The sequence below is a fragment of the Dasypus novemcinctus genome, chromosome 28 (assembly GCF_030445035.2).
Source record: "Dasypus novemcinctus isolate mDasNov1 chromosome 28, mDasNov1.1.hap2, whole genome shotgun sequence".
Classification (NCBI taxonomy): domain Eukaryota; kingdom Metazoa; phylum Chordata; class Mammalia; order Cingulata; family Dasypodidae; genus Dasypus; species Dasypus novemcinctus.
Window position 1 is genome coordinate 41,543,178 of NC_080700.1, and position 24,956 is coordinate 41,568,133.

At 43.7% G+C, this 24,956-nt stretch overlaps 1 protein-coding gene across 1 annotated transcript in view; it reads left to right on the forward strand.

The window, feature by feature from the left end:
• The window catches only part of ARID1B (AT-rich interaction domain 1B), a 398,217-nt gene that overhangs the window by 258,890 nt on the left and 114,371 nt on the right, over positions 1-24,956 (forward strand). Inside the window, 1 exon segment of the mRNA XM_058289666.1 lies at positions 22,325-22,568. Coding sequence (XP_058145649.1) covers positions 22,325-22,568 — 244 coding nt within the window.

The following is a 24,956-nucleotide window of genomic DNA, read 5'->3' on the forward strand; positions in this document are numbered from 1 at the left end:
CCCTAGGGTTTGCAGAACTCAGATGAACATTTCCTACGGTGGCCCCTTCTCTTTTTACATTCAAATGCTCAGAGACAGAATGTTTACCAGAACAGGTAAATGAGCTGTCAGTTGTTTTCCTTGACACTGCGAAATGTTGGATAAGGACGGAAAGTGGGAGGGAACTAACATTTACTGAGCAACACATAAATTCTGACCCTTTGCAAAGTACCTTATGAGTGTTTTTTTTCCTCTCTCTCGATAGGCAGGTAGTCTGTAACGCCTGTTTCACAACTTAGGAAGAGGAGCAGAGAGGTTAGGTAACTGTCACTATAGGACAAATAACTTTGCAGGGGCCGTTTTATTTTCTGTTAAGAGATTTTTTAGATGGTGGTGCTATTAGCTGATTTGCCGTGATTTGGAAAACAGTCTATAAATTATAATTTATTAGTTTATCAGGCATGTAATAGTTAACATGTAAAGCCCTTTTTACAGGTACTTCTAATAAGTCAGACTTTGCCATTTCATGTATAACAGTTACTTACGTATGTACTCACAGTCAGTGAGTAGAGCTAATAAGCTTTTTCCTTTAGGGCCTCCATAAGGCCAGGGCATTAGTGGAGAGAATTGCACCTCTCTGTGATTTGTCGCAGGGTGCTGTTACTTCAGCAAATGTGCTGAAGTCCAGGGTCTAGTTCTCTATTCTGCAAGGCTCAGAAAGCAGTTTTCCTAGGAGGATACCAGAGGCTGAAGACATTCTCTCTCTGGAAACCCTCACTAGCCAGCCCTGTTGGTGAGGCAGATCTCTTCCTGGAGGCAGACCTTCGCAGGAAGGGGCTGCTTCAGGAGCCCGGCATCAGACTGTGGAGCGGTCAGCTAGCTGAAGATTTGCAGCATCGGACTAAGGTAGCCTGACCTTGACTTCCAGGACAGGGTTGATGTCCGGCTCTGGAACCCTTATCCTGTTGTCAGCCTTGCCGTGGAAAACCTCAGTGGTTCTTCTCTGCTCCTGCGGCTGGCTGGCCCCAGGGCTGGACGTGGTTCTCTGGAGGTGAGCAGACCCGGGTCAGCTTAGCGGCAGGTGTTGCTAGCCTGGGAGTTGGGCCTTGCTCTCTAAGGCTACTCTGTATTTAGCTGCTCAATAGTAATAAACACACTTTTTTTTTTATTAAGTTGTCTTTTTTTTTAAAGATACATAGATCACAAAAAATGGTACATTAAAAAATGTAAAAGGTTCCCACATACCCCACACCCCCACTTCTCCCACATCAACAACCTCTTTCATCATTGTGGCACATTCATTGCATTTGGTGAATACATTTTGGAGCACTGCTGCACCACATGGATTATAGTTTACATTGTAGTTTACACTCTCCCCCAGTCCATTCAGTGGGTATGGCAGGATATATAATGTCCAGCATCTGTCCCTGTCCCCAGCCCTCTTTCCTTCATCCTGCCCCCTCCCCCTTTCTCCCTTTCCTTCCTCTTCTATACAAATAAGCAGGAAAGGGATTTACCCGTATTCTGTTATTTTATTAGGAACTGAATACAGTTTTTTAAAATGTTCCATCTCCAAGTCCAAATATTTTATACCAGCTCCACTTTATACTGTACTGCGATAGTTTGCTTAAACTACTGAAAAAAAAAAATTATAAGTAGTTCTTTTTATATATCTGAAAGGAATGATGTAGTGTTTAAGTAAAAAGATTTCTTTAGCAGTATTTTGTCATATTTGGGGGAAATTAGGTCTCTGAGTCCCTCCCTAACTGATCTGAATTGTACTGAGACAAGTCATGGGGAAAGGATCCCAGTTTGTGAACACCTATGTGAAAAATGAGGTGACAGATGGAAAATGCTCTCAAGTACAGCCCACTCCAGGCAATAAAGCACTGTTTCTTTTTTTCATTAAAGCCAGAACTGCTTAAGCTCTGGGAGTTCCCAGCTCTGTGCCTTCATTTGGTGTGCATGTGCTTGGGAACGTGTTCATGTAAAAGGGTGATGGTTTTGTGGTCCACGCAGCATTTTATTTTAAATTCAAAGCCCATCGCTAATTGATGAAAGGTGCCTTTATGGTACAGGTACTGTAAGCTGCACCACGCACTTTTCCTGTTGACCCGTGGCTTCCTGGACATGTTGGTCTTTAACCCAAAACTTGTAAATGAACCCTGCAGGGAAATCATCAGGATTTGAAACAATCGTGGTGGTGGAATCAGGGGTTAAACCGTTACGTGCCCGCAGGAACTGCCGTTTAAATTGGACTGCTTGCTTTTCTGAAAGCAGGTCGTGTGTACAGGGAGAATACTAAAGCCACGGTCGGTACATGGTTGTGCTAAGCCATCAGGAGGAGTGCGCTTGGGCCTGAGGACCACACAGACGTGGGAGATGGCTGGGGTCTTGTCCAAGATCAGGACAAACGACTGCGCCTCACTGTGCAGAAGTCCGCCTTTTAAATGCAGATGTTGGAGGAGTATGGCAAATACAGGACGTGTACGCATTGTACGTGTAGAGCAAGGTACACCCTGGTGTGACAGGTACCCAGTTCAGAAACACCCCGAAACCCCTCTGGTAGCGTCCCCCTGTGCCTCACAAAGGGTAGCCATGGTCCTGAGGAAAAGGCAGGACAGCTAGGACCAGGCCGTCATCGTCGATGGTAAGCCATCTTTTATTTAGCCTTGCTACGGAAAACAACTTCATTTATCCACTCTCAAATGTTAAAAGCTTTGTGCAAAGAAAGCACAGGCTTTATTCAAGGAGTGTGTATTCAACACAACTTTTTATTCTTTCATGTGGATGTTAAAAAGAAATCTTAGACGTGTGTATGTCACAGAAGAAGATATTATTTTTCTTGCCTTGAAAATTAGTTACTCTTCACAAATTACAGAAAGGAAGGAAAGTTAAAAGAGTTCAGGTCTTCTCGGGTTTGTGTTTACCGTTCTTCTACAATTGCTGTTTTCTGAGAACTGTATATAATCTGAGAATTGAAAATTGTCTCCTAACAATTAGATATAAAATATAATGTGCTCTAGATTTACAGTGTCTTCTGTTCAGTATCTAAATGAAGAACTTCTTAATTTTCATGCTGTTTTTAAGCCCAGACCCCTTCCCGCTGCCCTCGTGTTGCTGTGGTCTTAGCAGGCAGCTTATGTCCAGGCTCTGCTGTCAGAGAGTGAGCCACAGCTTAGGACCTTTGCCGGCATGCTCGTGCTGCTGTTTTAGAAAGCCCTCGTGTCCCAGCAGAGGATCTGGAAGTTAGTGGTGGGGAGATCCTCACTTTCCATCAAAGCAAAACTAAGATGGTTTTGCTTGGAGAGAAAGGGGATTGTTAAATGGTTTCCATTCAGTGAATCTCCTGGAAAGAAAGCATCAATACAGTACAGTTTCTTCTTCATTTTTATTTTCTTTGGGCCTGCACCTTGCCTTTCCCCTCCCTTGACCTGGCTTGGGAGCAGGAATAGCGACTGGAAGGAGGAAACCAGCACTGCGGTGGAGTCACCTGGCTTTGAAGCCCCGTGTCATGGCCACTCAGCCCATGGCCCAGCTTCCTTGATGTGGGAAGCAGGCGGCTGGCGGCTAAGCAGGACAGGGAGCGTGGACCGTGCGTCAATAGTCGTCGCAGCTGTCACTCGCTGCATGCCCCGCACCGGGAGCCAAAAGACTTCATAATGCTTTTACCAGGTAATCAATGAAGAAATTGAGGTCTTGGGGAGTTTAAGTGATTGGCGTATGGCAAAATGGCTAGTTGCTGGCAGAACCAGGAAGTAAACTGATTCACAAGGCCTGTGCTCTCCGCCACTGGCTGTGCCAGCTCCTCCCTTCCCAGAGAAGTGGAGGCAGCAACTGGTGCCAAGTAGTGGGCAGGTGGCGCAGCGGGCAGGTGTGGTGCACACTTGTCAAGGTGGGGTCTCCCCATACTGGTTCTGCTGGGAGGGGGAGCATTTTCTTTCCCCTGGGGCACCATGGTTCTCAAGGAGATAGGCACCTGCCAAAAATGTAGATGTAGAGCTTTCCTTGCTGTTCAGCGTAGCAGTGACAGGCTCAAAGGGTAAATAGTCTTATTATTTCTCTGACCTGCCCAAACCCTCATCTACTCTTTTTGCTTTATTTCAACATGCTTTGATTGATTGATTTCATTGATTTATTCATTCATTCCTCCAGAAAGTATTTTTAAATCCTATGCATTTTGCACAGTGCTTATATTTTCTTGTCTTTTACTCCCTTCTCACATTTTCCTTCTTTCCCTTCTAATTTCTGCTCTTTCTTGCTGTCACTGTGTCCTCCTATATGTAATTGTCTGTTATAAATAGCCAGCTTTTCCATAGGTACAGTTAATCCCACAATCAGCTGCTCTCAGGGACTTGAGTTGAGTTTGTGACGAATCCCATATGATTAAGACCTAAAACAATTTCAGATACTTCAGAACTCACAACTCTGTAAAATAAACCATCATATCCCGTTGCACCAGGGGGTCATTGTCGGTTGAGAACTGTGTGGCATCACAGATGGCGTTCTTCATGGGAGATGACCCCACAGAGCAGCCCGCCTCCAAGGTTGGGTTCTCTGCTATCTAGTGAACCTGGCTATAGCCAAGATGGAAGAAAATCTGATGCTTTATCTGCTTCAGTCAAGTTCTTGGCCCTCTTGATAAAACACATTTAACTTGCTGCTACTTGGGTTCCCTCCGAACATAGTCCGGACCTCTTGGTTTGCTGGAGGTGAGCTGCTTGCCCAGACCGCGTAGGCTGCGCAGAAGCCAGGTCCCTGCAGCAGTGCGAGCTGCTGGGCCTTGGGTGGCCCTGCTCACAGGGTCTTGGCATGTCACCCTGCACTGGCAGCGTCAGGACTCACCCCCTAGGACAGGAGTGTAGGCGTTTGCAGCGCAGGAAGGTGGAGAACTAGAGCACACGTATGGGAAGAAAAGTCCTCTCTTCGACTTCACCGGTGGGTCTGTGCCCGCCCTGCTCTTAGCTGCACTTGGACGAATCTGCCCCTAGTTCTACGTGTTCTTCCTTTCGCCATTTCAAGGCCCATCAATAAATAAGTGCAGGAAGAGCACTCGAGGCCGGGGCGCGGACCTGACTTTTTGTGTGAAACCGCAGCTCTCAGAAAGTGTACCTGACCAGACGTGCACGGGCACCGACACACACACCCTTGCTGGTCCTTCGAATTCTTGGGTGTGACGTCACTGGCAGTGCAAATGATGGTAACGGCTCTACCCGAGAAAAGCACCTTCTCGTGGTCTCTGTGTCTGTAGATCCTGACCCACGTTGGAGGTAAATAATCGAGCCTCTCTGGACCTCAGGTTCGCATTTTAAAAACACATTATAGTGGTAACTATTTACTATGGCTTCATTTGGGTCCTGAAAATTCTGGGCAATTCCTAACAGTAGTAAGTGTTTCTCCTCCAAAGCAGTCAAATTTAGCCTCTCCTATATGCTTGTAAGAATTGATGGAGTCTATGTTGGTTAATATTATGGTGGGTTAGCTATCAAACTCTAATATACCTCATTTTATTTTTTATTAACTCGATATGTCCTAAGTGTGTCAGATATGAGAACCTTAATTTTCTCCTTATTACAATTTACATAATATTCAACGGCAAGTTCCTATTTGTGGCCTAACATTGTCAACCATGGCTGCCTGGCTATAAAGCTACTAATGAAGTAAAAACCTGATGTTTGCAGCATATTGCTAATGTAACACCACTGACTTCTTGTATAGACAACTGTTGATATAGTTATTTGGTTGCTTTAGAAATGTTCTCTAGCAAAATCCCCTTTTCCCCACCAATGGGGGAAAGGCCTGTCTCAGTTTCTTACCACTCTTGAAGTTCTAAGCTCTCTATTTTCAGGAAGTATAGTCATGTTCCTTGTGCCAGTAATGTTATATTGTTCAAGGGCAATCCTGTTTGAATGCTAAGAACATAGACCAGTTGCCAGTGTCTGAAGCAAACCGAGAGAATTTTCTCTCTGAAGAATTCAGTATCAGTTTGACACTCGTAATCATGAGTGGTAGGTAATGAGAGGCTGCAGGCCAGCAAGAAGTAGTTTTGCAAACATACCTTTCTTTGTAACACATCAGCACTTAGCAGTGCAGCTTCTACGACTAACAATGTAACTCCTCAAAACAGTATTCCAATATCCTCGCCTAAGAGAATAACCTTTTTTGCTTGGAATCTTTCATTGTTCTTTTAAAGGGGATGATGTAGAAAAGATAGTTAATTTTTGAAATTTACAGTTACGTGAAAAAGGTCACACAGAATATAAAACCAAAAATCGTCTGGAAAACAAAATACTCACTTTCTTGGTAGGAGATGGAAGTAGGTCACTTGGTGCCCTAGTTATTTAGATATGCTATTTTACCAGCCTTAGAAAAAAAGACTAGGAGGAAACAGAGCACAAGGTTAGAACATGGTGAGCTCTCTGAATAGGGGGACTATTGATTATTTGTATTTTCTATCTTATATTCTGGGGTGGTTATCATACTTTTTTTTTAAAGAACAATGAGCTATAATTTAATTTTCATTTTATTCTTTTGTTTATTGTTTAGGACTATAGATGACTCCATGAGATATACTTTCCTTGTACAAAAAAAGCATACTTTATATATACTTTTAAACAGAAAGTACATTTTATACAGAAAGTATATTCTGTATTCTTGCACAAGAGAAGTGTATTTTTGTTTTGAGTTAGTGGTAAATGCAATCAGATCTTTCCTCCTTTGGACACATACCTGTATTGGGATTATTGAAAGTTTTAGTATCTTCTGCCCTTCTTCGAATCAAGGAAATAAACTTGAGAAAGAATGGAGAATTCATGTCTTATTTTTTAAAATATTACTAAATTTAATCTGCTCTGTTAAATGCCATTGGTAAGATCTCAGAAGATCCAGGATACATTCCTTTTCTTAATTCCTTAAAATCAACATCCCTTCCCATCACTAAGATACCTGCCCCTCCTCTTTTGATAATAGCTAAAAATCTTCAGTAAAATACAGTGAACATGAACGTCGTTTCATAATTGCAGTAACCACCACCCAGCTGAGCTTTCCTCATTTTATAACCCACATCAGGCCCGGTCTGGGTGCGAATTCTGCATGCTCTTCCTCTGGTGGGAAAGCAGAGCGCCCCGTGGGTGCTGCCCGGGACCCGGCCTGCGGTCACAGGTGCGCCAGCCCTCAGGTGCAGAGTGGCTCTGGTTTGTTCACGGGCCGCCCGGTGTCTTCCTTTGCTGGTTACGGACACTTTTATTGGCGAGTGCACCTTTCTGAGGAGGAACCCAGCACGGGAACGCACCTGTGAGAAGCCAGGAAAGCAGGTACCTACAGGGCTGGAGATGAGAGGTGACCGGCAGACTGCTGGGCCGAGCTGTGACCTCTCAGCCCTGGGGAAGTCCTTCCCAACGTAATGGAGAGCACCCCGCCTGGCCTCTCCACTGGCCCTCGCTCAGCTCACAGCAGTTTGGCATGCTTGCTATACCGTTAGGTTTTTTCTTTTCTCCTAGCCACAGGTAGTCTTCACCATCTTTCTGTACTTTCTGTATGAGCGTAAAGCCCCAGAGCCAACCTCAGGCCTTTCTCTGTTAAGCATCTCTCCTGCTTGGCAGAGTCTAGGCAAGTTCAGAAGAGGGAGGACACCACAGAGGACGGCAGAAGCCGTGTCTTCCGTCAGGCCCTGTCAGGGGCACCTCTCGTCCCTCAGTGGAGGGGCTCTGCACTCTCCTCGCAGTCTCAGGGTTCCTTGTTCTGCCACGTGCACCTGTTTTTGTCAGAAAAGTTAAAGGGGGACCCAGTAGAACAGATTTACCACTTGCTGTAGTTATTACTTTAGCTCCGTTTTTGTACTTAAAGACACTGTTTCTCTCTGGCTTGTTTGCAGCTTTCCACAATTTCCAAACAAAACAAGAATTTACAAAGTGAAATGTCTTAAAATTGTAATTTTCTTTCAAGTCAAAGAAAATTGATAATGTTCAGGCCTTGGGAGCGTCGGGCTGCAGAACCTGCGGGAGCGGTGTTCCTGGTTTCCTGAGAAGAGGGCATGTTCCCCCAGGCTGCCACCACAGCAGAGTCCACCCCTTCTAGGAGGTTCTGCTCAAGTCTTGAGAGGCAGGTGACTTCTGTTTGTGGTAAGACTCTGAGGGCCCAATGTGCCAAGTTCCACGATGCACGCTCTCTGCGTGACTCATTTCACTCTTAAGTGCCTGGGCCTGTGTTTGCTGTTTGTTCATCTCTTTAGGAGAGTTGAGTCGTTTGGAGCCCGGAGTATCAAAAGGCAGTTCTTTTAAAATCAGTATTTCCATCTTTGCTTTTTTCTTCTTACCTGAAATCTGATCTGTTAAAAGTTCTTCTCAGCCATTTTATTAACGTTATGGCCAAACAGAGGTAATAGACACCATGAAGACAATTTTCTTAAAAATTATTAGCTTCCTGGGAAACGGACTTTGGCCCAGTGGTTAGGGCGTCCGTCTACCATATGGGAGGTCCGCGGTTCAAACCCCGGTCCTCCTTGAGCCGTGTGGAGCTGGCCATGCGCAGTGCTGATGCGTGCAAGGAGTGCCGTGCCACGCAAGGGTGTCCCCCGCGTGGGGGAGCCCCACGCACAAGGAGTGCGCCCGTGAGGAAAGCCGCCCAGCGTGAAAAGAAAGAGCAGCCTGCCCAGGAATGGCGCCGCCCACACTTCCCGTGCCGCTGACGACAACAGAAGCGACAAAGAAACAAGACACAGCAAATAGACACCAAGAACAGACAACCAGGGGAGGGGGGGAAATTAAATAAATAAAATAAATCTTTAAAAAAAAAAAAAAATTATTAGCTTCCTAAAATGTACAGTCTGTGCATGTGAACATAATTTTTTTTGTCCAGCTTTGCCTTGTCACTTCATTACCACATTTTACAGTAAGCGTTGCTATGTATTCTGAAAAATACTCATATGGTTCCATGCTATAACTTTAACCTGTTCCCCATCTTTTGAATGGATTTTTTTAAAAAAGATTATATTATTTATTTAATCTCTCCACCCCACTGCATACCACCCTCACTGTTTGTGCTTGCTGTCTGTTCTCTGTTCGTCATCTTTTTTTTTTTTTTTAGAAGGCACTGGGAACCAAATCCATTACCTCCCATGAGTGAGGGAGGCACCCAGTCTCTTGAGCCTCCTCCACTCCCTGCTTGTTGCGTCTCTCATCATGTTTCCTCGCTGTGTCTATTCCTTGTGTTGTCTCACTGCATCATCTTGTTGCATCAGCTTGCCGCTCCAACCTGCTGCATCAGCTCACTGTCTTGCTCGTCTTCTTTAGGAGGCACCAAGAACCGAACCCAGGACCTCCCGTGTGGTTGGCAGGAGCTCAGTCTCTTAAGTCACGTCCACTTCCCTGAATGTTTTCTTTAAAAAACTCATTTGTTGTTTGCCTTAGAATAGGCATGAATTAATATGTTCATTAAGCTGTGTTCTAACTGTGTCTTAAAGACTGTTAAAATCTCCAGTGTCCCCTTTGTTTTATTTCTTTTATAGAAATGTATCAGCAGTTTTGTTAAAATAATTACTCATAGTACAAAGACGAAAGTAAAAATCCACCTAGATCCCATCATCTCAGAATAACTGCTGTTAATATTTTATTAAGAATCATCGGTATTTAAATGGTAAAGTATGTATACTATAGACATACATATATTTTATACAATTTTACATAAATTAGATCATCTTTTTTATTTTCTTCCCTGGGTTTTCACTCATTATAGACATCTCTCTTTTCAGTGAAAATTACCTTACTTTAAATACAATATGCATTTTAAATAATTACTGCATGTTTTTAAATAGCCCACTACTGACTGGCATTTAGTTGGTTTCTAATATCTTGCCATTATAAGCACCCAGTTTTCTTGTTATTTCCTGTTTTATATTTATCTCCATATTCGGTTGCTATTTATTAACTGGATTCTCTGTGGTCTCCTTAGTTCTCCCAGGCGCCTTGAGGCATAGATCCATTGGGAGGTGAAGACGCTGCACTCAGGGCTCACCTGCCTGAGGTCAGGCCACTTCACTGTGGTGGAGGCGAGGAGTGAGCCCGGGCAGCCTGGCTCCTGGGCCAAGGGCCCACTCTGCAGGCAGCTTTTCCTTATAGTTTGACTTTGTATCATTTCATTGGTGACAGTAACACTAGATTTTAAAGAAGTATCAAAGGCCATTTCCTTATTAGGAAAATATTTCTGGTTATTAACATAAGAAAATACTTACCTAACACACAATTATCTTTAAAAAAATGAAAGGATGCATTCATGTCACTATTATTTACTTATTCCATCTTAGAAATGAGCTATTTTTCCAAAACTTCATTTATAAATTCTTTATCCTGTACTCAATGATTTTATGCTGCATTGTTAAAAATAAACTCTAAAGTGTGTATATTATGTATTTAAATACATAGTTACCTTTTATTGAGAACCTACTGTGTGCTTAATATGTCTCCTTCATAATTATGTTTACCCCTCACCATGGTGTATAATTTACCCCATTTTATGCGAAGTGGACTCAGTGAGGTTAAGTAACTTGCTCAGGGTTGCAATCCAGGCTTTTAACCACCTTTACCACTATAAATTCCACATGATAATCAAATCTAATGGGCACTTTGTATAAAGCAGCTCATTTAACTCTCCCAGCAACTCTGAGAGCTAGTTACTCTTGTTTTCCCCCAGGCGGTGTTCAGATGAGGAAATGGGTGCTTATGGGGGGTAAGCAGTTGGCTCAACTAGCTTTTGAATACAGCTGTCTGGTTCCAGACCTCAGGCTCTTTTGTACCCACTGTATCCCAAATACAAGAAGTAATACTGTTAGCAGCATATGCTACAATGTTAAAAAGAATACCAAAATTTAATGAACACCTTAAACAAAAGCTGGGTTGAGAACAGGAAGGGAATAAGATATATTGGAAGGAGGCTGCACAATGCTTTCCAGGGATTTACAGATTGATAGTTGGAATTAAAGCCCAGTTTTACTTCTGAACTTATGAATCACTGGGGTAAAGAGGGATTGGCACCCCGGTAGGCCTGTGACTCTCGTGCCTGAGGTCTCTCCCCTGCGTCTTCATTTCTTTATGCTGGTTTTGAGCCTCATCATGAAGGGAAGTGTCGTCAGAGAAGAGGCTCTATTCTGCTCAGGCCTGAGTACCAGCTCTGAGTGACAGAATAATTCCCGAGTCTGAGGGACAGTAATAAAGCTGGGTCGTGTTGGCTCTGTTGAGAGTCCAGGGGTTGAGTGTGATGCTTACAGAGAGCGTCATCATGGTGTTGGAAGGCTTGTCTCTGAAGCAACCACATATGCTTAGGACTACCTCTTTTCGAGAAGTAGTTTTTGAAGTAATCAGAGGATGACTGCATGCTCTTAGGAAAAGTTGTTATATAAAATTACATTTGAGGATTAAGTGACCAAGATGGAAAAACACCTTATTTTGGAAACCTCTTACCTAAGTGAACCTGTGAATCCTAAGTGAAATTAAGAAAAATGCATGATTTTAAGTGTGACTTTTGGGGAGTGCTGTGTTGAATTTCATTTTTAAAAGTACAACTATGGCAAGGGAGGTCCATTGGTGTGGGGTGTCAGTGATGGGAGATACATGGGAGGAAGTTCACCTGGGCATACGTATAAGGTATATAAATGCATTCAGATGTTCATGGGGCATTGCCACGGTAGTAGAGATTCACACAACAACCAAAAGAATACTAATTCCCATCCTGGAGAGCTCTGCCACATTCTCTGATGGAACAGCAACAATCCCCCAAGTACAGGGGCAATGACCAGTGAAGAAGGATGGTCCATTGATGGGCCTTGATATTGGCAACTATGCTTACGAGCCTTTTGCTCTTGAAATTCCAGCTTAGCCTAGTGTTGTAGGGTGCCTTAGAAAGTAACCTCCTGAGAGCCTCCATGTTGTCCAAATGTGGCCACTCTCTAAGCCAACTCAGCATATAAATACATTACCTTCTCCCCAGCGTGGGACATGACTCCCAGGGATAAGCTTCCCTGGCACTGAGAAATTACTGCCAGGCACTGGCTGGTAATGCAGCTGGAGAAAGACCTTGAGTAGAAGGGGTAAATGGTGAAGACAGGTGAGTTTGTATGGCTAGAAGACTTAAAGACTAGTTAGGAGGTCATCAGAGAGATGACACTTATGCATGTCTCAAGGATCTCAAAGACAGCCAAAGTAGATACTACCCCCAAATAGTGGGGCTCCTGAGGGCTCCGGAGACACCCAGGTACTATGGTCATGGCAGATGGCTCCAGAGTTTGGTACATTGCCAGCGGGCCCTACTCTGGAGTTTATGCACCCGAGTGTGACAGAGTTAGACTTCTCTGCATGTTCTTCTTCTGTTCTGTCCCTTTTATTGAACTTTTGGTTGGTGCTGGAGTTGGTGGGTGTATGTCCATGAAACTTGAATCTCTAGGCTGTCCATGTGCCAGCCTGGCCCTGAGCCTCAGCGGAGTTGCAGCACCTACTCTCCAGTTCATTGGACTCACCCAGGACAACTGATAGGGTGGTGAGGATGGACAACCACCATACTAAGGAACCGAGAGCGTCTACAACTGCAAGCAAGAGAGGCCCATCCATCAGCCATTTGAGGTCGAGGCCCCCTCTGGATTGGGGGTGGGGTGGATATCACCATCCCAGAGTCCTCAGGATTGGAGAATGAAGTATGGACAAGAGTGGACTGACTGATAATGGAAGAAATTTACATCATTGATGTGGAGACAGTGGCCACTTGAGTTGCTGGGGGCAGGGAGAGGGAAAAAGAGACGTGATGTAGGGGCATTTTTGGGTTTGGAATTGTCCTGAATGACATTGTAAAGACAGATACAGGACATTATATATCCTGCCATAACCTACAGAATAGAGGGGGAGAGAGTGCAAACTATAATGTAAACTATAATCCATGCTGTGTAGCAATGCTCCAAAATGTGTTCATGAATTATAATGAATGTACCACATTAATGAAGGATGTTGTTAATGTGAGGAAAAGTGGGAGGTGTGGAGAGTGGGGCATATGGGAATCCCTTATATTTTTTATGTAAGATTTTATGTAATCTAAGTATCTTTTAAAAAATAAATAAAAAATATATTAAAAGAAAAAAAGAAAAATGCATGATTTTAAGGGTGACTTTTGGGGATTGCTATGTTAAATTTCATTGTAAGAAGTAAAAATAGCCTTCATAAACATTGCGATATGTAATCTTAGTCAAACTAGAAATGTAAGAAATTTCTGAATGCTCTGTAGTTTTCTAAAGAATTCAGAAGAGAAATAATTTCTATGAAAATTTCAGCTCTTGTATTATATCCATTAGACTATTGCTTTCTGCTTTTAGTTAGATAAGTTTGAAAACCTTCCATTCTTTAGATAATGAAGAAATCAAATGAACCTTATTTTAGTTTTTGGAATTATTTTTATAATGAAGGTATATGCACATAAGGAAAAGAATTGGGGTTCCAGTTGATATGGCCTAGTATTTCTTTCATTGTTACTCTATTCCAACTCCTCCTTTAAAACAGGAATGAGCTGTATCCTGTGTCTAATTCATAACTTACCTTCAGAAATTACTATCTTGCACAAGGACCATATAATTTGCTTTACTCATTATAATATCCATCACAATTGAATAAAATATTAAATTGTCTTGCCCACACCTGATCACTGATGGTACCAAGCTTCAAATGCCGCTTTCTACTGCAACACAATACTCTTACATGACAACATTTTGTTATTTGTTACTCTTAGTGGCTCCAGTACCAGACTATTTGCTTTAACATTTATGGATTGAAATATTGTTGTAGTATTAGTGTCATTCAGTGTTGGCAAGTGTATCACCTAATCCTCTTATAAAGGAACTTATATTGCACAAAAAAAAATTTGTAAAAGATAATTGTCTTGACCTTATAAAAAACGAATGGAGAAGGCATCTCTTCTTTACAGAAGGCTTGCAAATAATAAATATAGAAGAATGTTGAAAACAGAAAGTCACCATTAGAACACCAGGATAATAATTACTGCAGGCAAGATCCACTGAAGAACGCTGAAATTAGTAGGTAAAACTTGAAGGAAAAATCGGATACTTGCATAGCTTCAATGTATCTCCCTCGAAATATGTATTAATTCACTACATGGTTTTAACATAGGTTGGTAAATTCCTTAGTACACCTCCCCTGGGAGGTGCTTGACCACTGTCCTTTTGAGTGTGGACTGGACTTGTCTGACGTCCTTCTAATCCTTGGAGTATGGAAATGGAAAAAGAGGACTTTGTGGTGGAGAAACCTGGCAGGCCCCCCCTTCAGCAAGGGACCAGGGTCAGCAGCATCCAAAGCAAGTCACGTTGCTGTGTGTACCCCATGATACGATGCCAGGGCAGACACTTTGCTCCTGAGGTACTCCCCAGACCTAGAACCCATGTAATCATGAGAGCACCACACAAGCCTGATTGAAGGCTATCCTGCACAATACCCGATGAGCACACTTCCAAATGTCATGGTCGTGAGAAACAGGAAAGACTGAGAAGCTGTCACAGGTGGGAGGACACCAGGGCCCAGGGCAGCTGATTGAGGGGCCTGGGAAAGCCACCAGCTGGAGACTGGCCCAGCTAACCAGTGTTCCAATGTCAGTGAGTATGCGTGATTGTTCACGAGGGTACCACTAGGGGGAGCCACCAGCAGGAGTCTGTGGTCCAGCTAACGGGATTGTACCACTGTCCATAAGTACGCTGGTTGTTCACGAGGGTACCGCTAGGGGGAGAGCTGGGTGAAGGCTTTACAGGGCTGTAGTGCTATCTTTGGAACTTTTCTGTAGGTCTGAACTCATTTTACAATGTTTTTAAAATTCAAACAAAGGAGGGAGAACAAACATTCATATGGTTGAATTGTGAATGGGGAAAATATCAGAACAATAAGTTTTAGTATTGTTCTACAAATAAAACTTCTCTTTATTCCATGTAGACTTAGTACAACTTGTGAGTTGTGTGGTTTTATGTTTTGGTTGTTTTAAATTGCTAATTTATTTGCAGTTCCTTTAGATCTTGCTATTTCAGAATATTTCATTGCTATACTAGTGAAGAAATAAATGTCTCCTGAGGGCTCATGCCTTTTTGTTTTTAAGTTTTATTTTCAGAATTTCTGTGTGCTGAGTATTGTACTTCTAAGATAAGCAGTAAAGGCTGTTGCCACAAGAGATGCCCGAGGTGGTGCTGATTGCTTTTTCCATTCTAAAGATTTACAATACGCTTTCAGCGATAAAAACAAGAATCAGTACAGAAACGCTAAATCTTCCATATTTACAGATCTTGTTAGTTTGTCGATTTGCTTTCAAAGCACATGGGTCATTAATATTTATAGCTTCATACCTGGCGTTGATATTGGTAAAGCACCGACCCATAAACCCATATCCCTCCTTCTCCGAGTCATGAGTGATTTTTCCCTCTTTTTAGCTAAGTGCCTTGGGAGTTATCACCAGCAGTTTTGGAATAGAATATATAGTTAAGAATATAATCTGTCAAAGGCATATGTTACTTGTAGTTAGTGTTTAGATACCGTTGTACTATTTGAAGGTTAAAGTATCTCTCAGATCATTTTATTCATTGATTCTTGCATATGACCAAAATTAGTAAGACTATGTAGACTCAGGAAATTACTGCAATGTAGAAAGTGTTGAGGCAACCTCTGAACACTTGGATTTAATCTTGACTTTAGTTATTTAGTAGATACATTTTGCGTTTTGTTGTTCATTTAATTTTGTATAATGCTAAAAGTATATAAACTTTAAAATGTACAAATGTATTCTTTAACGGCACCTGCAATTTTAATCATTTGTGAAGAATTCTTTATTCACAAATAATTGAAAATATGGATTTTTTTTCTTGAATACTTAAGCACTTCTTATTTGAGGTAGCCCGCTGCAGTTTTTCTCTCTCTTCTAGCAGCCTCTTGGCTCCCTGTTCCCTAAAGGTTTGAGCCTACCTTCCACAGGGCGAGCAGTACGGGCACACACAGCTGCCCACAGCCGGCTCCTTTGTCGCCCAGCCACTCCTCTGTCCCCTCTGTAGCTCTCCCTGCCCTCCGTGCCCAAGACATGGCCTTTAGCTGGGCCACTCTGCCTGTGTCCCTCTCATCTCCCACCCCCTTCCCTGCACAGCCACCAGCTCACCTTCTCCCTCGGCCGGGCACAGCCCCTGCCTCTGTGCGCCGTTCTGGCTGCATCACCCCTCCCTCTAGAACGTTCTGCTTTAGTTTACCTATTTAGCTCTTTGTTTCTCTGCTTTGGGTCGCCATGATAGAAGGACACTCACGTGTGCAAGTCACCCTGTTACAGACGTGAATAGTAACCATCACCCACGTTACACCTTCCTCCTACCCCATAGCCTCTGCCACAAATGCTTGGTGGCCGCTGCCTCTTGCGGCTCCAGCTTCTTATAGGGCACTGATCTCACCAGTGTGAAGTCCTGGGCTCAAACGCCAGTGCTCACGGGGCACTCAGGGTCATCGGTCATGCACACGTTTGCCTGTTCCAGGGTGTTCAGTCCTGACACGCTGTGACTCAAGGTCAGGAAGGGTCCGGCTTGGACCGGGCCTGGAGCCATCAAGGTGCTGTGGTTTGTTCATCTAGGAGAAGCCACACAGCACCCTGGCACCTCGAGGGGCTAAGCACGGTGGCGGGGGGGGCGGGGAGTTGTCGCTGAGCTTGCCCCCGTCCTTTGTGAGGCTGGTCAGTGGAGTCTGACCAAGAAGGTCCCGTTATTCCAGATGAAAGTCAGTCCCAAATTCCATACCACCAAAATCAGTGATAAACCACGTGTTGTCACCAGATGGTCCAGCTCAGGGCTGCCCTGCTATTACAGGACTCTCTGCCTTCCTCCTGGACTACTTAGCTTCTCGAGCCAGTGGATAAGACTGGAAGAGCAGAGGCCCACCGCGGGCAGAGCTCCCAGACTGAGGACATCTAAACGAGACTAAAAAGTCCCTTACGTGACACATACATCCCACCTAGGTGTTGATCATTTCTAAACTTAGAATGGCAGCACATTTCGTATCAGAAATTTTAACCAAAAACCCTGGGGGGTAGCTTTTATTTCAGGTATTGGTTTTTTAAAAAGTCATGCAAAAATTTATCTACTATCTTTATCTGTATTAATATGCTTAGCTCTGAACCTTGCTTTTGCAAATTAGTCTAGCTGATTTTCCTATAAAGGTCACTCTAAAATGGCAGTTATACCTACAGTAGAATCTGTCTTGGGGAAGAATGTTAATGAATCCAATGAAAGTCATTTTCCCCAAAAAGTGGTTCTTTACTCCCTTTCTTAAAATAAATGTTGGCTCATTAATTTTTCTTGTGTTCTCTCTGGCTATGGATATTTGTGGAGCTCGTGACTATTTTAATTAAGGTCCAACTCATCTTAAGGCTATGCATTATGTATATATATTGCCGCAAATAATTAGAAATAATTATTTCTTGTTTGGACATGTTTACATAGAAAGTAAGATACATATATTTTAGAATATGCTTTTAAGGTCTAAGCATTTGTGCTCGGGAGGCTTTTTTCACGGACTCTGCCTTTTCGCTTTGGACAGGAAGTCTGAACTTTGAGTTCATTGAGTAGGCAGGTGAGAGCAGCAGGGACCTTGGCAGGTACCTTGAAACTCATACGCTGTCATCCACAGGCTTGTGGTGGAAAAGAAGCCTGGGTGCCCATGGAAAGTAAGGCCATTGGGAGGCTCTTCCTCTTGTGTGCATATTTGTGAGTCAAATTTTTGGCTCAATTCTAATGTCAATTTCAAGGTAAATTGTATCCCGTGTACAAAAAGATACTTCCAGAATAAGGTTTGAAGGTATGCTGTAATTTTACAGTGTGTTTCTAAAGCACTAAGAATGTAATGAGGCTGGATCCTTGACCTCCTGGGTGTTAATTGGAAACAGAGGGTTTTAATAGCTGAGTCAGTAGTTTTCAGTAGCACGTTTATGGTAAATATTTAGAAATATTTGCACGTACTGGACTATTTTGTAGAGTGTTTGCAGCTATATTTCACTGTGTAGCTTATCATTTAGCTCCAGTGAACACTCCTCTCCGTCCTCAGTAGCACATGCCTGGCACAAGGAGTCGGTACCCTTGAGAAAAGTAGGGCCTCGCTGGACAGAGAAAAACAAAATATACATGCCGTATTTTATACTTAATATTCTAAAAAGGTGAAGGGATACTCTTTCTGCTTTTGAAGATGGCTAAGAGCCCTTTTTTTTTTTAGGCCATTGAACTGGCACTTTAACTTGTGCTTTAACCCCATGGGAAGGCACTGTGAGAAATCATTAACTGTATGCTATTAAAATCTTTAAACAAGAGACCTGAACTGGTCTCATGGACTGAAATCTCTTGTCTCTCTCTCTCTCTAATTCAGTATTTATCCTCGTGCTCTCCTGGGGCACTTCTGAGCATTACCCAAATGTGTACAATGCTTGGCAGTTCTCGCTCAGTGACTCATCTAATACCATCAACTAATTGCATTGAGAAGCCTAGCTTAGAGTATTTTGAAGTTCATTTGCTTTTTTTTTAATAAAAAAAAAGCACTTATTTAATTAAGCAAGGGAGTCCAATTTTCTAACTTATTCCCAGTTCTTTAAGACAGTAAAACACTGCCAGTATAGACTGAATTTATCCTTTAGTAAGCCAACTTAAGATAAATTGCGTACCATCAAAACCAAAGTTCTGTTTTGATGTAGTAGGTCATAATGTATTAATGTGAAATAGATTCAGGAAGGATCGTATACAATGTTTAGATCAGGGGGAATATGTTGCCTGTTGTGCCTGTGTTTTATTTACGTGTAGGTCTTTTATAGGGATTCCTGTCCACCTTGTTTGACGCATTGCCATCCACTTCTCCTGCGTTGCCTTCCCTCACCCTGTCCCAGCTTGCTGAGCCGCAGTATGTCTGTGCTGTGTTCAAAACAAGCTTTGTTTTCTTTTTTTAAGGCATTGGTTTAAAAAATATTAACTATCAACAGTAGGAGTTATATTATGTTTTGGTGTTCAGCGTTTTGAATGATGTCAGATATTGAAAATTCAACTTGATAGTGAGATTTTACCAAATCAAATTGCCATGACGAAATAGTGAATTTACTCTCCATGAGCCCATGAAGTCGTTGCTTTACCAATCACTCCATCGAAAGAGCAGAAGGATTTAAGGAATGCCTTGGGCTATGGGGACTCCAGCCCCTTAAAGAAGATCTCCCTGCAGTTGCCTTACCTGCCAGAGTTGGGCAAGATGAGTGAAGGCACTGTAGCTTGCATGGGCCTCTAGTGGTGCTTGTGATGAGAGAGGCACTGCCCTGCTGACTTGGTTGTTCTCTGGAGGCGTGCTTGTTACACAGCATCTCTGTTAACGAGGCTGACTGCTTAGCACTGTTGGGCCTCCTCTGGTAATGCCTATAAGATGGTTGTACACGGAGATGTCCTAAGGATCTGTAGGGCGGGGCAATTTCTGTATAATTCACATCTAAAAGCTGCGTGTTGTGGGTGCAATGGCAATTAGAAATTACATCTTTTCATGACTCTTGTTACACTGCAGTCTGTCAGCACTGAAATGTTGGCGGCATGTGAACACTGAGAAAGCCACCGGTTCTGTTCTTCTCTGGATATTTCCGTGATCGTTTGTTGCTTTAACGATGCTCTCTCAGCGCCTTCCGTGGTGATTATTTTCTTAGGGAAGTATGGGGAGAGAATTGCAGAAATTCCTTATGAGAAAGATTATCATAAGAGCCTTTAATTATAATTAATGACTTATAAACTGAGTCATTTCAGTGTGTAATTCCATGTATACCGTAAGACAGTGGTTCTATCTATTAATAGTTACCCACCTGTTTTCCCTCTCTGAAGCAGCACAAAAGGCACATTTCCTCCTGCTGATTCTTGCCTGAGCCTGCCCCTTGGCTTGTTCCTAATCCACAGGTGGCAGGTACTGCCCAGCCCATGTGGCAGAGGCCCCCCCTCCCACTCCCGGCCTTTCAGGTGGCCCCTGGGTCATGGCGATGCCTCCGAGAGACTAGGCAGCGGGTGTCTGGAGTTAAACACGTCTCTAGGGGGTGGAGCAGCAGAGCCAGTCCCAGTTCTTAAGAAAGCTCATACTGCGCATGCAGCAGAGAGCAGAGAGATCCACGTGCAGTTCTGCGGAGGCCTGGTTTTTGTTTTTCGTTATTTTTCACTTTGTATCTTCATTCTGTTTTTTTTTCCTCCAAGGAAGAGGCAGAGGCCATGGAGACCACATTTGCACCGTGGTTAGGAATACAGTTTTGTGGGGGCCAGCTGGTCTGTAGTTCAGTGGAGGAGTTGCACAGCGGCCGCATGCGGCGCCCAGAGGAGCGGGCGCGCAGTGTTCCACGAAGCTGGACTCTCACATGGCCTGAAATCATTGTTCTTGTTTTTGTTGAATCTTTTAAGAAAGTGTGGCTTGTGGACTGAAGCAAAACAGCCGGGCAGTGTTGGCCCGCAGATGGTGGGCTCCAGCTCCCAGCTTTCAAGGGCCTCTGCAGGCGTGTGCCTTTGCCCGTCCCTGAGGAGGCAGGTGCAGAAGGAGTTACCTGGATCCGTCAGCCCTCAGCCCGTCCCATTCCTACCCCTCCTTCAGCCTGGACTGGGGCAGGAGCCCGAGTCCTGGGCCTTCGTGTGCTGCATGCGCACGGGTCCACATCTGTGGACCGCTTTGCTTGCTTGCTGAAGTGCAGCTACTTCCTGCCTTGTGTAGAGCACGCTCTTTGCTTCATAGCCTTCTTCTGTGTCCACCTGGCTTCACTGGCGTATTCAGGTCAAAAGTCTGAACAGAATAATGCTTGGGCCCCGTAATCAGTTGGGTAGAACATTTTGCCAGAGGTGTGCCTGTGCCAGATCATGCGTTCCGAGTCCTGAGCACAATGTTTGCATACTTCCTCTCTGAATTCTGAAAATCTGATTCCGTTTACCCAAGTTGATTTTGGGGAATGGATACTATTTCTAGGGGAGGTATTTTCAGTCTTTCCGATTTCTAGTACATTTGTTATTCATAACCTCAATTATTTGGTTTATTGAAAATTACTGTTTTACTTAGAAAAATGTTGTTCTCGGCAGAAGACATTCTTTTTCTGTAAATAAGAGGTTTTTCAGTAGCACTTTGGAATGTATTTTTTAATTGGCAAATTTGCTGTTAAAAACTGAAGTTATGTGGTACAAGAAATGACCAACTGGCCGGGGGCGATGCCAGCCCTGAGCTGCCTGGAGGTATTTTGAGGTGTCCCGCCAGCTCTGCCTTACCTTGACCCTTTTGTACTTTTTGCTCTAGATTCATTCTCTGGGCCATATGCATCTTCCTCCTTGGGGTTTTCAAAGCCCTGAGCCCTAGTTTCAGAAGTCCCAGTAGTAAGTGGAGAGGTGGATGCAGCACTCATCAAGAGGGGGGGCTGGAGTGGGGAGCGGGACCTTGCCCGGCTGCGCCGCCAGCCCCGCGGGGCCAGTGTTCTCACCGGTCAGCCCGGAGCGCTCATCCAGCGTCTGGCTCTGCAGACCTGGGGGTCAGCTCCCTCCCCTGGTCCTCACAGGGGTGACCTTGGACAGTGCTTCTACGCACAGAGCTTCAGGTTCTCTGTTGAATGGAGATTTTCGTAACTGCCTTGGAGGGTGTTACGATACAGTTGGAGAGCATTAAAAATCTGTTAGGTGACATTGTTGCAGAAAGGTACGGTGTATAGCATTAAGACTCAGTTCTGCCAACATAACTGCAAGGGGATTTATTTTCACAAGATCACATTAAAATGCATATATTCCTATTTTGTTAAAACAGTAGTTTTGCAGTTACTTAAAATGTAAGAAGTTTTCACCACAAGATTTGGCTAAAATCTTGACTGCTGTTACATTAGAATGACCTGGTTTGGAATGTAAACCATCCTCCGTCAACTTCTAAGTAAAAGGATCTCGAGCCTTTAGTCTTCCAGTTTCTTGACATTGTCATCTAAGATCCAGGCGTTCTGCTCACATGGCGAGGGCCTGGCTGAGGTTCTGGCCACGTGACCCTGGGAACAGGCTTGCTGCCACGTGCTGATGGTGAGAGGCAAGTTGTCCCAGCATTGTTCTATGAAATGAAGATGTAACTTCCCGTATTTTTTGGAGGTAGCCAAGTTCATAAGGAGTCAGTCTACATAGGACCTAATGAAAGTCTCTAGCCACCAGTGGCCGTGCTCTGAATTGTAGATGTTATCCAGAAAACCTTCCCCTCTCTGAAGGGCGTGTCATTCTGAAATAGTCTTCTAATGGGGTCTGTTGGTTGAATTAGGTTTTGCTCTGTAAACACCGTCCTTTTTCTCTCCTCAGGATCTGTCTGGCTCCATCGATGACCTCCCTACAGGAACCGAGGCAGCTCTGAGCTCAGCGGTCAGTGCACCAGGGTCCGCGAGCAGCCAAGGGGAGCAGAGCAACCCTGCCCAGTCGCCCTTCTCTCCACACGCGTCCCCCCACCTCTCCAGCATCCCAGGGGGCCCGTCACCATCTCCTGTCGGCTCTCCTGTCGGCAGCAACCAGTCAAGATCTGGCCCAATTTCTCCTGCAAGTATTCCAGGTATTCGATTTCTTAATCATTATAGTTTTACTTCATGATCTGGACAGATGTAGCGATACTCAGCAGCAACATGCATTCCCTTCTTTAGCCTCACTATCAACAGCCTAGTGACGGGACAGTGCACTACAAGTATAACTCTGTGAGTGTCTCCTAAACATATTCAACTAATGGATCTAACCACCCAATTAACGAAATCAGCCATGACTTTGATGTCTTTAGTTTGTATAGTAACTTCACTTATGTCAGAACCACAAATTTATTTATTCTGCTAGCATATGTTTTGTAATGAGTCTACTAAATAAGATCCTCTGTCGACAAGTGCTATTAAATTAGCTTATCAAAGGGTCTATTGACTAGTAGTGACTTTGTCTATCTTAATATATACCTTAGCAGTTATTTAAAAATTAACTTAATTTTCTAGCACACCTTCAAGGCCTTAGTGTTGAAATAAACTCATCTTTTTAATGCAAGCAACCTGTGTTCCCTATTTCAGGAGTCACTTATCTTATGCTTCTTTTATTTACTTGTGTGATTATTTTGCAGTTGCCTTATCTTCATCCTTTAACAACTTTCTCATATCAAACTTCATTCAGACCCACCAAGTGACTGGCTTTCCTTTATCAGCAAACTAGATGTAATTTCTTCCTGCCTAACTTTGGCTTACGTGATGTAAGTGGCTGCCAGAAAGCACTTTTTACTGTCATGTCAGAATTGATACTGAATTGCTAATAAATTTTCTGGTAGGTTATTCTATTATCTCAAAATCCTGGGTGATAGTTCTACCTCTTTTACCAGTTTACCCTTTTTATAATTTACAAAATTGGTAATTATGCCAGGTTTGATGCATGTAAAAGAGCATCTATAACATGTCAATCATGAAATGTATGGTCAGGTGGGTATTCTTGGCCCGCCCCTCCAGCATGAGCCTTGGAGCGTTACCAGGGTGGCCGGTCATCCCCCACGCAGCTCACTGGGAACCTTCTCTGGAGATTTTTAAAAGTCATTCCTTTGGGATTTTTAAAGAAAGAAAAAAAAATTTTTTTTTTTTTTAACAAATGTTAATAGAGTAAATGTTGTCAGTTTTTTTTGGACATGAGAATATAGAAATGTGCCATGCTTAGGATCCCTATATAATTTGTTGTCCAAGCTGAGACTGCTTTGAGCTGAGAAGAAGGCTTTAATTCCTGTAGGGGCAGTGGTGGAGCAGGTGCTGTAATTCCTGTAGGGGCAGTTGGAACCAGGTGCTTTAATTCCTGTGGGAGGCAGTCGTGGACCAGGTGCTTTAATTCCTGTAGGGGCAGTTGGAACCAGGAAGGTCCTGGGCACTGGGGATGGAGATCGCGGCTGCCTTGTCACCCTGGAGCTCATCTACTGCAACTTGCTTTTTTGACTAAGTGCTATGTTTCTAAATTTCACTTCCATTTTTGAATATAGTGTAGTTTTTTTTTGAGTCACCTTTAAAACCTATTTGTCCTCAAAGCAGCTGTAATAAACCTGGATTTACCTGCTTTTAGAAATTACTTAAGCTCTGAATACTTCATACTCAAGAGTGCCTTTGCCAATTTTTGGTTTTGAACTGGTTTTTGAGGTGGCGGCACCTACCTAAACATAGGAAGTTATTTGTAAAATATTGTATTTCTCAAAGAAAAACTCACCCCTTCATTCTGAATCTGGTAAAAAGGACTTGACTAAATAACCTAAATGAAAACTTTCTAGAGGCACAGAGATACTCTTCTGAGAAAGTTTGAAATTTTGTTACTTTTCTCTGAAGTGAAATTTCAAAATCTGTTTGACCTGGACAGACTTTCACACTCAGGTGATCCCACCACCTCTTTTAGCCCCTTTTACTCACTGTGTGACCTTGGGTAGGGCCTTAAAGGTCGTTCTTCTTAGGCTTAGGCCTGAGGTTAGGGAGACCAGAAGATGGAGATGACTGGACGTGTCCCAGCATATACAGCGTACCTGCTGTCGCCGCCAACTTGGAAGCTTTGCCAGGCAGTCTCCTGCTTCGCCCATGTCAGAGCAATTGGGTTTCTGTGATTGGCAGGCGGTCCCCCGAATGCTTACAGGTCCTAGCTTGGGCTCGCTGCTTCTGCGTGTCTCTGACGGCGTCACCCCAGCGTGCTCCCTGCTGTCGGTGCCCAGTTTCTTTCTTCCTCCTTTTCTCGTGGCCCTAGCCAGCCTGCTCTCTTGGGAGTGTGCCCTGTTCCCCTCCACACAGAGGCGCCCCAGCGCTGTTGCCGGCCTCGTCCTGGACCTCTTGGCGATTCCCGTCCTGAATTGAGGGATTGCCCGGTTTTCCGCAGAGACTCAAACCTAAAGTTTTGATATGTGTTCATCAAAATTTTATATGTGTTCATCAAAATATATATATTTTAGGGAATTTAT